At 37.6% G+C, this 15,297-nt stretch overlaps 1 protein-coding gene across 1 annotated transcript; it reads right to left on the reverse strand.

The window, feature by feature from the left end:
• Positions 1-3,652: 3,652 nt before the first annotated feature.
• On the reverse strand, positions 3,653-4,030 carry LOC108555144 (fibrinogen alpha chain-like). The gene has a single exon (XM_017910677.1). The coding sequence runs from the start codon at positions 4,028-4,030 to the stop codon at positions 3,653-3,655; it is 378 nt and encodes a 125-aa protein (XP_017766166.1).
• Positions 4,031-15,297: the final 11,267 nt, after the last annotated feature.

Genomic DNA, 15,297 nt, shown 5'->3' on the forward strand with positions numbered 1-15,297 from the left:
TTATTAATTAATTATTACTATGCAAGTACTATGTATTTGGGGGCAGGAATTAAAAAATTGGGATTCTGAGAATAGTGAGAGCTTTCGCTAATTTTGGGGTGCCAATTATTAATTAATTATTATTATTTTTGGGTGCCAAAATCAAAATTTCAAATAACAGAATTCTATTTTTCTCATAATGATTTAATAACACAACAGATAAGCGAAAGTCAAAGTGATTAATACAGTGAAATTTAGGGTTGGAAAGAGTCACCTAAAAGGTGTGTGAGACTTCTTGAATATTATCACAGCACACGAATTTCTGTAACACTATTTCAATTATAGTAGAATGCAACTTTGAATGAAAATTCCATCTATCACTCTAATTAAAAAGAAAAAGGAACGGAAAAATTCTGATATACATGTACACTGTGATCTATAAATTCTGATGTGTATATACTCCGTGGCAACAGATTTGAAATCGATTGTACACGAAGTTGTAAAGGATTTAGAAAAGGGAAAGTTGGTAGAGAAAAATCAGAACTGGCAACTCGGAAGCACGTAGAGTGACTGGTCGGATAGGATTCTCCGCGAGGCTATCGCGCGATCTATGGACTGTGCTCGCGTGAGAATTCCAGAAGATCCAACGACTGGGATGGAGGCGGTAGTAGGTGGGGCGGGTGTTAAATCGTCGGCAAGGGGTGCCGCGATAAAGAAGAGGCCGGGGTGGAGCGCGCGTGGATCGTATATATACGTCCGGGGACGTGCCTGGCAGGCCGAAGTCGGCTCGATTTCTCGGGAAATCGCAGTGCAATTTGGAAAGCGCGCGCGCCGCGCGTTTTACGCGTGCGGCGCACGTACGACGGGGCTCTGTGGCTACACAATGTCCCCGGCGTGCCGCAGAAACACGCTCGAGTGGCCGGTTACTTACGAGGAAACCGACTCCGCCGCCCGTCCATCCGAGGTTGTCGCAATGCAGCCGCGATTGCGCCGCGAGTAAACACGTCTAGACATCCGACTTTCACCTCTGTCGCGGCCCGCTGTTGTAACGAGACTCTGCCGCTAGCTGCCATCGCGGGCAGAGGAGCACGAAGGACGCCGTGGAGTCGGTCAATTCGGCAGGTCTCCACGGATCTCTGCTGGCTGACGAAGCAAAGCTTCGTCCTTAGAATGAAGAAAGCTCGTTAAAACAGTATTCAACTTCTGTTCATTCAGAATGACTCTTAATAGGTTCGTATATATATGGTTTTGGAAAGTGGATGTTCATAAGCGAAGAGACGTATATATACGTCTTGGCAAAATGGAAGGTTATATATGGAGATTGTGTATATACAAACTCAAAAATTGGATACTTTAGTAGGAAGAGCGCATATATACGTCGTTGAAGAGTGGATACTTAAAAACGAAGGACGTATATATGCGTCATCGAAGAATGGATACTTATGAATAAATGACTTTCATTTATACTTTCGAAGAACGATATGTCTGAGTGAAGGACGTACATATACGTCGCGGGGATCAAGGACGTATATATACGTCATCGAAGAATGGATAGTTATGAACGAGCGACGTATATTTTCGTTCTCGAAAAATGGGTATTTCTGGTTGAAGGACGAATATATACGACGTTGTGGAAAAAGGACGTATATATACGACGTTGTGGAAAAAGGACGTATATATACGTCATCGATGAATGGATACTTATGAATAAATGACGTTCATTTGTACTCTCGAAGAACGGATATGTCTGAGTGAAGGACGTACATATACGTCGCGAGGACCAAGGACGTATATATACGTCATCGAAGAATGGATAGTTATGAACGAGCGACGTATATATTCGTTCTCGAAGAATGGGTATTTCTGGTTGAAGGACGAATATATACGACGCCGTGGAAAAAGGACGTATATATACGTCATCGATGAATGGATACTTATGAATAAATGACGTTCATTTGTACTCTCGAAGAACGGATATGTCTGAGTGAAGGACGTACATATACGTCGCGGGGACCAAGGACGTATATATACGTCATCGAAGAATGGATAGTTACGAACGAGCGACGTATATTTTCGTTCTCGAAGAATGGGTATTTCTGGTTGAAGGACGAATATATACGACGCCGTGGAAAGAAGGACGTATATATACGTCATAGAAGAATAGATACTCACGAAGGAGCGACGTATATTTGTGTTTTCGAAGAATGGGTATTTCTGGATGAAGGGCATATATATATTCTTTAAAAACTGGGTGCTTAAACACGGAGAACGTATATACACGTCCTCGAGGAATGAACATTATAACGATCGTGTATATGCTTTTTTGGAAAGTGGACGTTTATATGCGTAACGAGTACACTTTTGTTATATATTTACGTCCATGTTGTACATATATTAGCGATGGCCAAACTTTATCACGACAGGAGCCATATTTCGTGTATCAGATGCAGAGTACCCAGAAACCATATCTTTTACTGTACCAATATTTTATACGTACATTAATATGGATGAATTCCGGGTATTTTTGAATTATTATTAAATTGTTATCAGACGATAATACGGAATAATTAATGAATTAAAAACTAACCTCTCGGGAGATACTAATATACTCACTAATATACTCTATAGCATATAGAGTTAGATTTTGTCTAATTCCAGTACGATTTCCAACGGTATAATGAACATAATAGAACATTGTCGGGTCTATTATATCTCATAAATAGTCAACGTAAAAGCGAAAAATAACGATCCCTTCGCGGACTTAATAAATTTCTTCTTGTAGAGGTTAATAACGGAGCATAAAAAGACCCAGCAATTATGGATAAATGCCAGAGAAAAACACGTATTGGAGTCCCTAAATGACTTCAGCCCGACGTTCTCAGGGCGTAATCGCGCTGATAGAGGCTTTCTAGAAGGGTGTTCCTCTAGAGAACAATTTGAATGGTACGTGACCTGATTTTTTGTGTACATCGAATGGGCAGGTTTTTGTTAATTTGCTAGCCGACTGCGTGGAGAGGATTGTCGAGATGGAGTGGCTATGAAATGAGTTGTGAGGATAGTCTGTTCGGCGTGTTGGTCAATATTTGAAGTGCGACGACGCCTCGTGCATACCTCGGGTGAAAATTGACCGACGAGCCTTCGCGGTCGCGATTTGTTTTACCTACTTTGTAGGCGATCGAGTTCGCTCAGATCTCGATTTTTTTCCCTCTTTTTCTTTGCTTAACAAATGCGTCGAATTTCTTCGAGCAGGTGTTGACTTTCGAGGACCATTACGGATCGACCAGTATAATAAGAATACTATATTATAATCGAGTCGGGGTCTATTCTATAAAACTGCCGAGGGTAATCATTTGACTTGCAAAAAGATAGACGTCGATCACTTATTCTGGAATAAGGATTAAAAATCCCGTATTTAGAATAAAACGCACGGCAATCTATGACATTTTTTCGAAGGTATCAATTTTTTAATATATCACTTCCTAAGGGGACATTTTATAAAGTACCAGTTTCCCAAGGCGCCATTTTTCAAAGTACCATTTTCCCAAGGCGCCATTTATCAAAGTTCCATTTTCCCAAGGCGCCATTTTTCACAGTTTCATTTCCTCAAGGTACCACTTTCCCAAGGTTCCATTTTTCAAAGTACCATTTTCCCAAGGCGCCATTTCTCAAAATACTATTTTCCCAAGGTACCATTTTCCCGAGGTACCACTTTCCAAGGTTCCATTTCCCCGGGATACCACTTTCCAAGGTTCCATTTTTCCGAAGTGCCATTTTCCCGAGGTACCACTTTCCAAGGTTCCATTTTCCCGGGGTACCACTTTTCAAGGTTCCATTTTCCCGGGTTACCACTTTTCAAGGTTCCATTTTCCCGAGGTAACACTTTCCAAGGTTCCATTTTCCCGAAGTGCCATTTTCCCAAGGTACCATTTTTCAAGGTACTATTTTCCCAAGGTACCATTTTTCCGTGGTACCACTTTCTAAGGTTCCATTTTCCCGGGGTACCACTTTTCAAGGTTCCATTTTCCCGAGGTACCACTTTCCAAGGTTCCATTTTCCCGAAGTACCATTTTTCAAGGTACTATTTTCCCAAGGTACCATTTTTCAAGGTACTATTTTCCCAAGGTACTATTTTCCAAAGGTACTATTTTTCCGTGGTACCACTTTCTAAGGTTCCATTTTCCCGAGGTACCACTTTCCAAGGTTCCATTTTCCCGAGGTACCACTTTCCAAGGTTCCATTTTCCCGAGATACCATTTTCCAAGGTACCATTTTCCCGACGTACTATTTTTCAAAGTACCATTTTTCAAGATACTATTTTCCCGAGGTACCATTTTCCAAGGTGCCATTTTTCCGAGGTTCCATTTTTCAAAGTACCATTTTTCCAAGGTACCATTTTCCAAAGGGCCATTTCTCCACCGTGTCATTTTCGAAGGTACCATATTGCGGGGTGACATTTTCGAAAAATTGGTTCCTTTTCACTCGAAAAATGGTCCTCTCTGATCGGAAAATTTCTCGACGGTCAGCGCTTTTCCACGCGGAAACGCTATTCGCGTTTGTCCCGTGCATCTCGCTCGAGTTGTTCCGCGACGATCGCGAGCAGTACCAATTGGTCCGTGAGCGTAAATGGAGCGATGCCACGCGCCGAACGTTTCACGCGCGTTCCATATACAGACACCTATATTTAGACGAAATCGGTGCAACACCTACGTCAATCAGGCGGCTTCGGTGTCGCTGTGACAGGAATAAAATCGCTGCGTCCGTCGCTCTAGAAATAAATACGTCTAGACGTCCAACTTTCACTTGGCCGTCATTGACAGGCTAACCTTCCGCGGTACACTTTTCAAGAACGTGTCGCCGCGGTTTCCGGGGGCCAGACTTTGATCGATTCGTTCCGCGAAAGCGTTTCCGAATCCACTTGAGCACGCTGTCTTCGCTTAAGAATCGTCGCCTTGGAACCTTACGAGACAGAACAGCGACTGTTCGGTTTTGTATCGCGTTTGCTCCTATTCTGTATCAAATATGAACTCTTTCGTCAATCCCTGACAATTTTTCCGCAACAAAATCGGCAATTTTCCGACCACTCTCAACGATTTTCATCACTCCCATGATTCTTTCACAAATCCACCAAATAATTAGAATTTATCGCAAATTGCAAAATAATTTATTTTTATCCCATTTTTTCGAAGCAGTAGTAAAATATTGATAAATAATACGATTCTAATTGGGCACTAATTATGTTTGCAATCTCTGACGTACTTTCGCAGACAATAATTATTCCCGCAAAATTACCATCTTGAATTATGCCTCTCGACGAGCAATCTGCAAAATTTATCACGTGCTATAGATCATTCTCTTAATGATATAAAAATAAATTCCGGTGTGTATATTTATTAACAATTTATTTGCCCGGTTAATTCGACGTGCCGATGTGATTTGCATATCTGTCTTGTATACGCATGCAATTAGTTATTTCAGTATCGCGGTTGCTTACAATTTTGCTTTTTCGTTGGCTCCATATCAGAATTTGCTTCTGACTCACCGTTACGTGCCTCAATTCCAATGCCATTCGAATAATCGCGGAAAGCATCTGCATACGATGCAAACAATCCTGCCTCGTTAACAAAATCGCGAAACCTTATTTCAGATCGTTCACCAACGAAATAAAATCGAATGCACTAACTCACGCTCGAATAACGACTATAAGTCCATGCACATGTCCACCAAACTGTATATCAAAAATATTTATTCAACATAATTCATATATGCATATTTCCATCGAAACTAACAGCTGTCAACAAAAATATTTTCAAAATGGCGGAATAAAAATTCAACTCAAACTCTGGCGAAATTAAAGACGAAAATTAGAGACCCAATATTTCCAATATTTAAAAAAGAAATAAATAAATAAATTCTGCAACGGAAAGAGAAAGCAATGACGACGAGGAAATTCGATTAGGTTATGGAGGCGTTGGATGCACTGGTACGACAGTGGCAAAATTAGAGACCCAATATTTCCAATATTTAAAAAATAAATAAATAAATAAATTTTACAACGGAGAAGGAATGATGATGAGGAAATTCGATTAGGTTATGACGGCGTTGGGTGCAGTGATATGACAGTGGCAAAATTAGGGACCCAATATTTCCAATATTTAAAAAATAAATAAATAAATAAATAAATTCTGCAATGGAAAGGGTAAGCAATGATGAGGAGGAAATTCGATTAGGTTATGGCGGCGTTGGGTGCAGTGGTATGACAGTGGCAAAATTAGGGACCCAATATTTCCAATATTTAAAAAATAAATAAATAAATTTTGCAACGGAAAGGGAAAGCAATGATGACGAGGAAATTCGATTAGGTTATGGCGGCGTTGGGTGCAGTGGTATGGCAGTGGCAAAATTAAAGACCCAATATTTCCAATATTTAAAAAATAAATAAATAAATAAATTTTGCAACGGAGAAGGAATGATGACGAGGAAATTCGATTAGGTTATGGCGGCATTGGGTGCAGTGGTATGACAGTGGCAAAATTAGGGACCCAATATTTCCAATATTTAAAAAATAAATAAATTTTGCAACGGAAAGGAAAGCAATGACGACGAGAAAATTCGATTAGGTTATGGCAACGTTGGGTGGAGTGGTATGACAGTGGCATAAGCAGGTGGCGCGAGGAAAATTGGGGAAGGCCGATTTTAAAACGGAAGACGATCGGCTGGCCGGTTTTGCGGTCAAGGGCTTAATTCGGCGTCCGGACGCCGCGACCGGCGGCGATCGATAATCGCGCCCGTGGCAGGAAAGTCCAAAAAGTAGCGGAACGGCTGGCGGAAAGACCGCAGACGCGGTCTGCGGTCTGCTTCGACCGCGTCGGCCTTCTCACGGCTATGCAACGCTCGTCGGACCGGCGAGTATCCCGACCGCGCGAAAATTCGAGTTAATTTCCCGCTCGCTCCCGGCTTAAACGCTCGTAAGGGACTCCTTACTTTTCCCTACTCCGATTCACCCTCCCGCCTTTCACATGGACCCCTGTTTTTTCCTTCATATAACGCCGTGCGTCGAATTGCTGCGTCTTTGTGATGGAAATGATTTATGAGGCGGTTGAATCGCTATTTTTTTTATTAATATTTTGTGATTCAATTTAATTGTAGAAATGCGTATTAATTAGGCAGTCATTAGGTCTCGAAATTTTATTTCTTATTTTTATTTTCGTTTGTGAGGGACTCTGTAGTGCTACGTAATCGAATTTACTTTATTGCGTTTCCGATAGACCCCTAATTTTTTTTTTATCAATATTTTGTGAAGCGTCCAATTGTGAAAATTCTTATTAATTAGGGGTTCATTAGGTCCCGAGTTTTTTTTTTCAATTTTCATGTATGAGGGACTCCAGTTTTCCGTAATCGAATTTACTTTATTGCGTTTCCAATAGATCCCTCATTTTTTTTTATTAATATTGTGTGATGCATCGAATCATGAAAATTCTCATTAATTAGGGATTTATTTAGATTCGAATTTTTTTTTTTGATTTTCGTGTGTGAGAGACTCTGTAGTGCTACGAAATCGAATTTACTTTATTGCGTTTCCAATAGGTCCCTCATTTTTTTTTATTAATATTGTGTGATGCATCGAATCATGAAAATTCTCATTAATTAGGAATTTATTTAGATTCGAATTTTTTTTTTTTTTGATTTTCGTGTGTGAGAGACTCTGTAGTGCTACGAAATCGAATTTACTTTATTGCATTTCCAATAGGTCCCTCATTTTTTTTTATTAATATTGTGTGATGCATCGAATCATGAAAATTCTCATTAATTAGGAATTTATTTAGATTCGAATTTTTTTTTTTTTTGATTTTCGTGTGTGAGAGACTCTGTAGTGCTACGAAATCGAATTTACTTTATTGCATTTCCAATAGGTCCCTCATTTTTTTTTATTAATATTGTGTGATGCATCGAATCATGAAAATTCTTATTAATTAGGGATTTATTTAGATTCGAATTTTTTTTTTTTTTTTTATTTTCGTGTGTGGGGGACTCCTTAATTCTCTGTAATCGAATTTACTCTTTCACGTTTCTAATAGATCCCTAATTTTTTTATTAATATTGTGCAATGTGTTGAATGGTATTGTCTTTGTGCATTGTGTCCAATTGTATCGGTCTTTGTGATGAACTCCATATTTCGTCTCATGGGATTTTTCTTTTTATTTTCGCGTGTAAGGGACTCTTTTTAGTTCTCCATAATCGAATTTACTCTCTTGCATTTCCAATAGATCCCTAATTTTTTTATCAGCATCGTGATGTGTCAAATTGTACCGTCTTTGTGATAGAAGTGATTTATTGTTTGCGATAGATCATTATTCTTTTTATCAATATTCTGCGATGCATCGAAATATATAACTTTTCTGATGGAAATATGTATTAATATTAACTTTCCATAGCCTAAATGATCATTCTTGAAATTTTCATACGAAATTCTGCGTCCAATGTTGTCGTCTCAGTCCCTCGTCTTCACGATTTTTCTTATAATATACATATGTACGTGCAATCTCGTTATCCTATTTTTTTAAATTTTATTATACTATTATTCCATTCACCATTCATTTGACTATAGTATCCGAAAGAAATAATTCTATTAATAATTTAGTATTGCATTCACCGATATTACAACAAAATAAAACTATTTTTGTAAAAATGGCAGAATTTTGCAACCTCCTCGTATTTAATTAAAAAAGAAAAAAAATACAGAAAACTTAGATCACTTTCATAATTACTGTCACGATAAATGATCCTTTGCAAATCTGTATAGATCATCAAAAATATCCTCACATTTCCTTTCCTTATATATATATTAATACTTCTTCAATTCCATTTATTTTTCTCCTCTTTTTTATCTAGAGTATTAATTTATTAATCAATTTATTATAAAGCTAACACCTCACAACTTGGAAATTATTAACGTAAAAATAAAATTCACAGGTACTCTTGAACAACATCGCTCCCCTGGTCAGCAATTTCGAATTCTCTCCAGCAATTTCATATTTCCAAGAAAGCCAATATTTGTATTCTTCTTGTGACAGGTCGGAATAAATAATCCAACAAATAAAGACACCAGTGATACACGACATATGAAGATCATAATTAACCAGCTCTCGTAATGTACTGTTAGCTTTTCGATATACATATTAATATCGCAGGGCCTATTTGTCATGGCTACGTGCCGGAATGACGAATTAAACGTGATACACAGGGGCACCGTGACGAATGTTAAAAGGACCATGTTATATTTATCGACTCGTTAATCGATTAATCGTCTAGCAGCCTGTCTAGAGCCGAGGAATCCCCAGCACACGCCAATGGGATCTCGTTTCTTAAATCATCCTCTAAAATTCATGGAGACTTCACTGCGAAAGGTTAACGTTTCAATTCGTAACACGATTGCCCGACGGTTTACGGGGTCATGTATTTTTACAGGCAGGCGATGGTCGTTATAAATGTACCATACGCTAACTCATGCATGTTTCGTTACGGAAAATTCGAAGCTTCGCGTTCGGAAGAATTGATTTCATCGGAACCCCATTTTCGCGATATTTTAAAGCAAAATAGGACGTGGATCACGAGGAGAAAATGTTCGAAAAGGAATTATGGATCGTGGATGAACAGTTCTTCGAGAAAAATTGACGGCAAGTATTTTGTCCCATTATATGGAGATGATTCCAATGACCGCGACACATGTATCGAGGTCGATACATGTGTCGAGCGGGATGCTGCAATGCTGGAATTTAATTTTCGCACAACGAATTTCGCGAAAATTCGGAACAAGAGTTCACAGAGGATGGAAACAGTGTACCTTTTACAGTAAAAATCCAAGAAGTGAAAATTTTACAATTAATACTGGACTTATAATTAATTCTTTTTAGGTAGAATTGATTTTCGGTGTTTAGGAAGGTTTTTAATTTAGTGGATTTCAATTTTGAGAAATAGAAATTCTAATGTGAGAGCTAATGGTATGCACAGAGTGTTTGCGAAAAATTGGGAGAAGATTTTGTAATTAATATGGATATAATAATTAACTATTTTTAATTCAAATTAATTTTAGATATTTAAAGAGATTTTTTGCAGTGAATCTTAATTCGAAATTGAAATTGAAATGTGGGGGTTAGTAGTATATACAGAATGCTAAGGAAACACTGGAACAAGAATTTATAATTAATATGGATTTTATAATAAATATTTATAATAGCAGAATTGATTTTTGGTATTTAAAAAGATTTTCTTAAATGCTTTAACTCTAAATATTTAATTTTGCTTTAGTCTGAAATTTAATTTTACAAAGAAATTGTAACAGAACGCGATGCAGTTGACGAGAATATCGACAAAAATTGCCATCTTTGAAATACTTTTAAATATAGCCAAAGTGGATATTTTTCATCGAAAGGGTCACGTTTTACAGGTGAAAATTAGCGAGAATCGCAAGGGGTTAAACGATTTCTACGCTGTCCATATCGTTCCAGGGATCTTAAACGAAACGTTAACAGCTCTTTCACCAGAGAATTCTCGTTTCGGAATGAGAATTCATAGGGGATGGAAAAAGAGCGCGTATTTTACAGCGAAGACCCGAGGAGCGAACGATATCGTTATCCGTGAATCAGAGGGTACTTTGTCGTGAGGAAGAAAAATCCTGCGGCCAGAAGTGGCACAGTGGAAGACTATGAATATGCGTGCTACATTATACGGCAGAGGATGTAATTTTTCAGCTCTATATGCGACTCACACGCCGACGTTTCCCTCTAATTCTATCCAGACGCGTATTCTGCTTAATTTCACTGACAAAAGAAACGGTGACTCATTTAACCGCCTCGGGTGTTTCCGGTCGTTTTGTCAGGAACTGAAAAAGAATCGAGCCGCGAACAAGGTGAACGCATTGTGTGCAAACAAATTTTATTTTAAGGGATTCATTACCGTGCACCTTCATAAATATTGATGCCCGCTCGGACGGATGATGCTGTGTAATTGCGTCTGCGGCAAATAAATTTTCGGAACCGCGTCCGTTCCGGAGTGGCATCAGCGATTAAGATTGCTGGAAATAAAGGAGAAAATGGACAAGCGATAGTGGGGGTGTAGGACAGGTTGCGGAGGCAGATGCGTGTGCAATATTTACTATACTAAAGTCGGAGATCTGTGATCGTCCCACGTGTACTTTCTTTTAGAAAATGTTTTATAAGCTTTTGACGCGATCGAAAATACGATTTCATAAGTAAATACTTATGAAGAAGGAAATAACAAGAAGAGGAAATAGGAAAAAAAATTTATAATCATTGTGGCACTGGGAAGGAAGACTAGGTGTATTTTGTAAATTAATAATGGGATTTTTCTCTTGGAGGAATATTTATATATTTCTTAACACGAATCAGAGCAAAGACTAAATATCCTAAGATTCTCCATAAATCTTTATCTATCGCAAAATAAACAAAAATAAAAAAAAAAAGAAAATAGAAAATTCAAGTCTATTCTATAAATTAATAATTAAATTCCTATTTGAAAACAATTTTACTGTTTTTCAGGGCAAGCCAAGAATTTTATCTCACTAACAGAGATCTAAAAAATTCCCAAATAACAAAAAGCCCCCCAAAAAGAGGAAAATTGAGAAAATTTAAATTTATTTTATAAATTAATAATTAAATTCCTATTTGAAGACAATTTTACTGTTTTTCTGGGCAAGCCACGAATTTTATTTCACTATGATAATAGAGACCTAAAAAGTCCTCAAATAACAAAAACCAAAGAAAAAAGAAAATTGAGAAAATTTAAATCTATTTTATAAATTAATAATTAAATTCCTATTTGAAGACAATTTCACTGTTTTTCAGGGCAAGCCACGAATTTTATCTCGCTAATAGAGACCTGAAAAATCCCTAAATGACGAAAACCAAAAAGAAAGAAGATAGAGAAAATCCAAATCGACCCTATAAATTGATAATTAAATTTACAATATATTTATTAATAATATATGACATGACAATTAAAAAATTCTCCTTTGGAGAGAATTTTATTATTTCCCAAAAGAAGCCAGGAACTCTATCTCGAATACCTTTTTCTTCTCGCCACCTCTCAGACACTTAAAGATGCAAAACTAGGCAAACCTAAAAACGAGCAAGAGAAGCAACCTCGATATACCTCCGATACCTTCTCCTTCTCGCCATCAGACAGCTCCCCCCAAATATCCTTAAATAACCAAACCCGAAAAAGAAGAATGAAAAAAATAACCCGAGACAGCGATACGAAGCAGCGAAGCCTGATAACCCCGGGTCCATGGAACCCGGGGAAAAATCGATAAAATCCAGCCAATAATTCCGAGGCGAGCTAGTCCGTGGCAGTGATTAAATAAACCTTTCACGAGAGCGCGAAAAGTTGCTCGGCCCGGCGTAGACTGATACCGGCTGAATTCTTAACGCGCGTAATCTCCGCGCCCGTCTCCTCCTATCGCTTATCGCGGCTTTTAGCCCGGGACTGGAACGTAAATTTCCGTCGGACAGGGCCCGGCGAATCGCGAACCCGTCTGGCCGAGTTCCGGTGCGCCAACCACGCCCGATCGCGTCGCACGCGAACCCCGTGGCGCCCTCTGTGTCCGCCGATCTTCCATGGGGGCTGAAAAATCCGCCGACCTCGCTTCCCTGTCCCTCTGGCCGCCCCGAGGGAGGATTCTGGCCACCCCGAGGGTGGATTCTGGCCACCGGTCCCTCCGGCGCGACCGAATAACCTAATTTCTCACACCCCCTGCTCCTCGTGATCGATCATCGCGTGGCGGAGGACAGGGTGGATTTAGGCACCACGGTTTTAAGCGGACATTCGATGCGGTTTCAGGCCTTTCGAGGAGAGCGCAGATTGGGAGCGACGTGTACAGGGTGTTTAAGAAAAATTCGTACGAGATTTTGTAATTAATTCGTGGCGTTCAAGAAGGTTCTTTAAGGTTTCATTTTGGATATGGAGATTGCAAGTTGAGAGCTAATGATATATACAGGGTGTTTAGAAGAAATTCATTCGAGATTACCATTTTGGATATGGAGATTGCAAGTTGACGGGTAATAGTATATACAGGGTGTTTAGAAGAAATTCATTCGAGATTTTAAAATTAATTTTTAGTGTCTAACATCTTTTGAGGTGGATTTTAATTTTGGGAATTGGAGATTGCAAGCTGAGAGGTAATGATATATACAGGGTGTTTAGAAGAAATTCATTCGAGATTTTAAAATTAATTTTTAGTGTCTAAGATCTTTTGAGGTGGATTTTAATTTTGGGAATTGGAGATTGCAAGTTGAGAGCTAATGATATATACAAGGTGTTTAGAAGAAATTCATACGAGGTTTTGTAATTAATTTTTGGTGTTTAAGCAGGTTCTTTAAGGTGGATTTTAATTTTGGGAAATAGAGATTGCAAGGTGAGAGGTAATGGTATATACAGGGTGTTTAGAAAAAATTACTGCAAGATTTTACAATTAATTTGTGGCGTTTAAGAGGGTTTTTAAGATTTAATTTTGGACATGAAGATTGCAAGTTGAGGGGTAATGTATATACAGGGTGCTTGGAAGAAATTTGTACGAAATTTTGTAATTAATTTTTGATGTTTAAGGTCTTTTAAGGTAGATCTTAATTTTAGGGTATGGAGATTGCAAGCTGTGAGATAATGGTATATACAGGGTGTTTAGAAAAAATTACTGCGAGATTTTATAATTAATTTCTGGCGTTTAAGAAGGTTAGGTTAGGTTTAATTTTGGACATGAAGAGGTAATAGTATATATAGGGTGCTTATCAGAAATTTATGCGAAATTTTATAATTAATTTGTGATGTCTAAAAAGGTCTTTTGAGGTGGATTTTAATTTTGAGAAATGGAAATTGCAAGCTGTGAGATAATGGTATATACAGGGTGTTTAGAAAAAATTACTGCGAGATTTTATAATTAATTTTTGGTGTTTAAGAAGGTCTTTTAAAATGGATCTTAATTTTGGGAAATGGAAATTGCAAATTGAAAGGTAACAGTATACACAGGGTGTTTAAAAAAATTAGTGCAAGATTTTATACAATAATTAATGGGAAATTATAATTTTTGGTGGTTAACTGTAGAACTACCGATGTATAATGTATACCTAAATATAATGCACGGAATTGATATTAATTAATAATAATATAACGAAAATAAAGCAACATTCGTAATTGTGACCTCACTGGAACAAAAATCAGTACAATTTGTGCCAAAAGCAGGTCTTCCATATATCTGTTCCTTGCGTGTAAGTACTCATTACGCAAAAATTATCCCCATTCGTCACGGTCTACACAAATATCGTATTACACTGTTATAAATAAGAAACAAAACCATGGAAGAGTAGATTATGTCTACGAGCACGGGAACCACGTTCGTATACAAGAAGCTTCGTAATAATACGTTCCATACTACGCAGTGAATGAGAGAGACAGCGAGAATTATTTACACAAGTGGACAGAAGTCGGGTTCTTTCATGTAACAGTAACAGTAGATAACAAAGAAATGACAATTCATACACCAAACAGTTACTCTCGAAAAACAGTGCAAACATCCTCACTGTCGTACCTCTCTGTCGTTTAACATCGAAATTGTATCGGAAAATATACGACGATAATTCTAAACCACCCTTTGAAACTACCCCTGAAGAGATTAAGAAATCGAGAAGGAAATTTGGAAAAAAAAATTAAAAATTCGAAATCACTCTTGCAAACTACCTTTTAGTAAAACGATCTTACGATTACGATTAAAAGAGATCGAAATTTAGGAAAAAAAATGGTTAGAAATTCGAAACCACCTTTCTAAACTACCCTTTAATAAAACGATTTTACGATTACAATTAGAAGGGATCGAAATTTAGGAAAAAGAGGTTAAAAATTTGAAATCACTCTTCCGAATTACCCTTTAATAAAACTCAAACTTAATTTTAACTTAAAATTAAAGAATTTAGAAACTTAATTTCGAAAAGAAAGGTTAAAAACTCGAAACTACCCTTCTAAACTTCCCTTTAATAAAACGATTTTACGACTACGATTAAAAGGAATCGAAATTTAGAAAAAGGAAATTAAAAATTCGAAATCACCCTTTCTTTAATAAAACTCAAACTTAATTTTAACTTAAAATTAAAGAATTTAGAAACTTAATTTCGAAAGGAAATGTTAAAAACTCGAAATTACCCTTCCAAACTACCCTTTAATAAAACGATTTTACGACTACGATTAAAAGGAATCGAAATTTAAAAAAAGGAAATTAAAAATTCGAAATCACCCTTCCGAATTACCCTTTAATAA

Source organism: Eufriesea mexicana, unplaced genomic scaffold, assembly GCF_001483705.2.
Source record: "Eufriesea mexicana isolate 0111107269 unplaced genomic scaffold, ASM148370v2 scaffold139, whole genome shotgun sequence".
NCBI classification, from domain to species: Eukaryota; Metazoa; Arthropoda; class Insecta; order Hymenoptera; family Apidae; genus Eufriesea; species Eufriesea mexicana.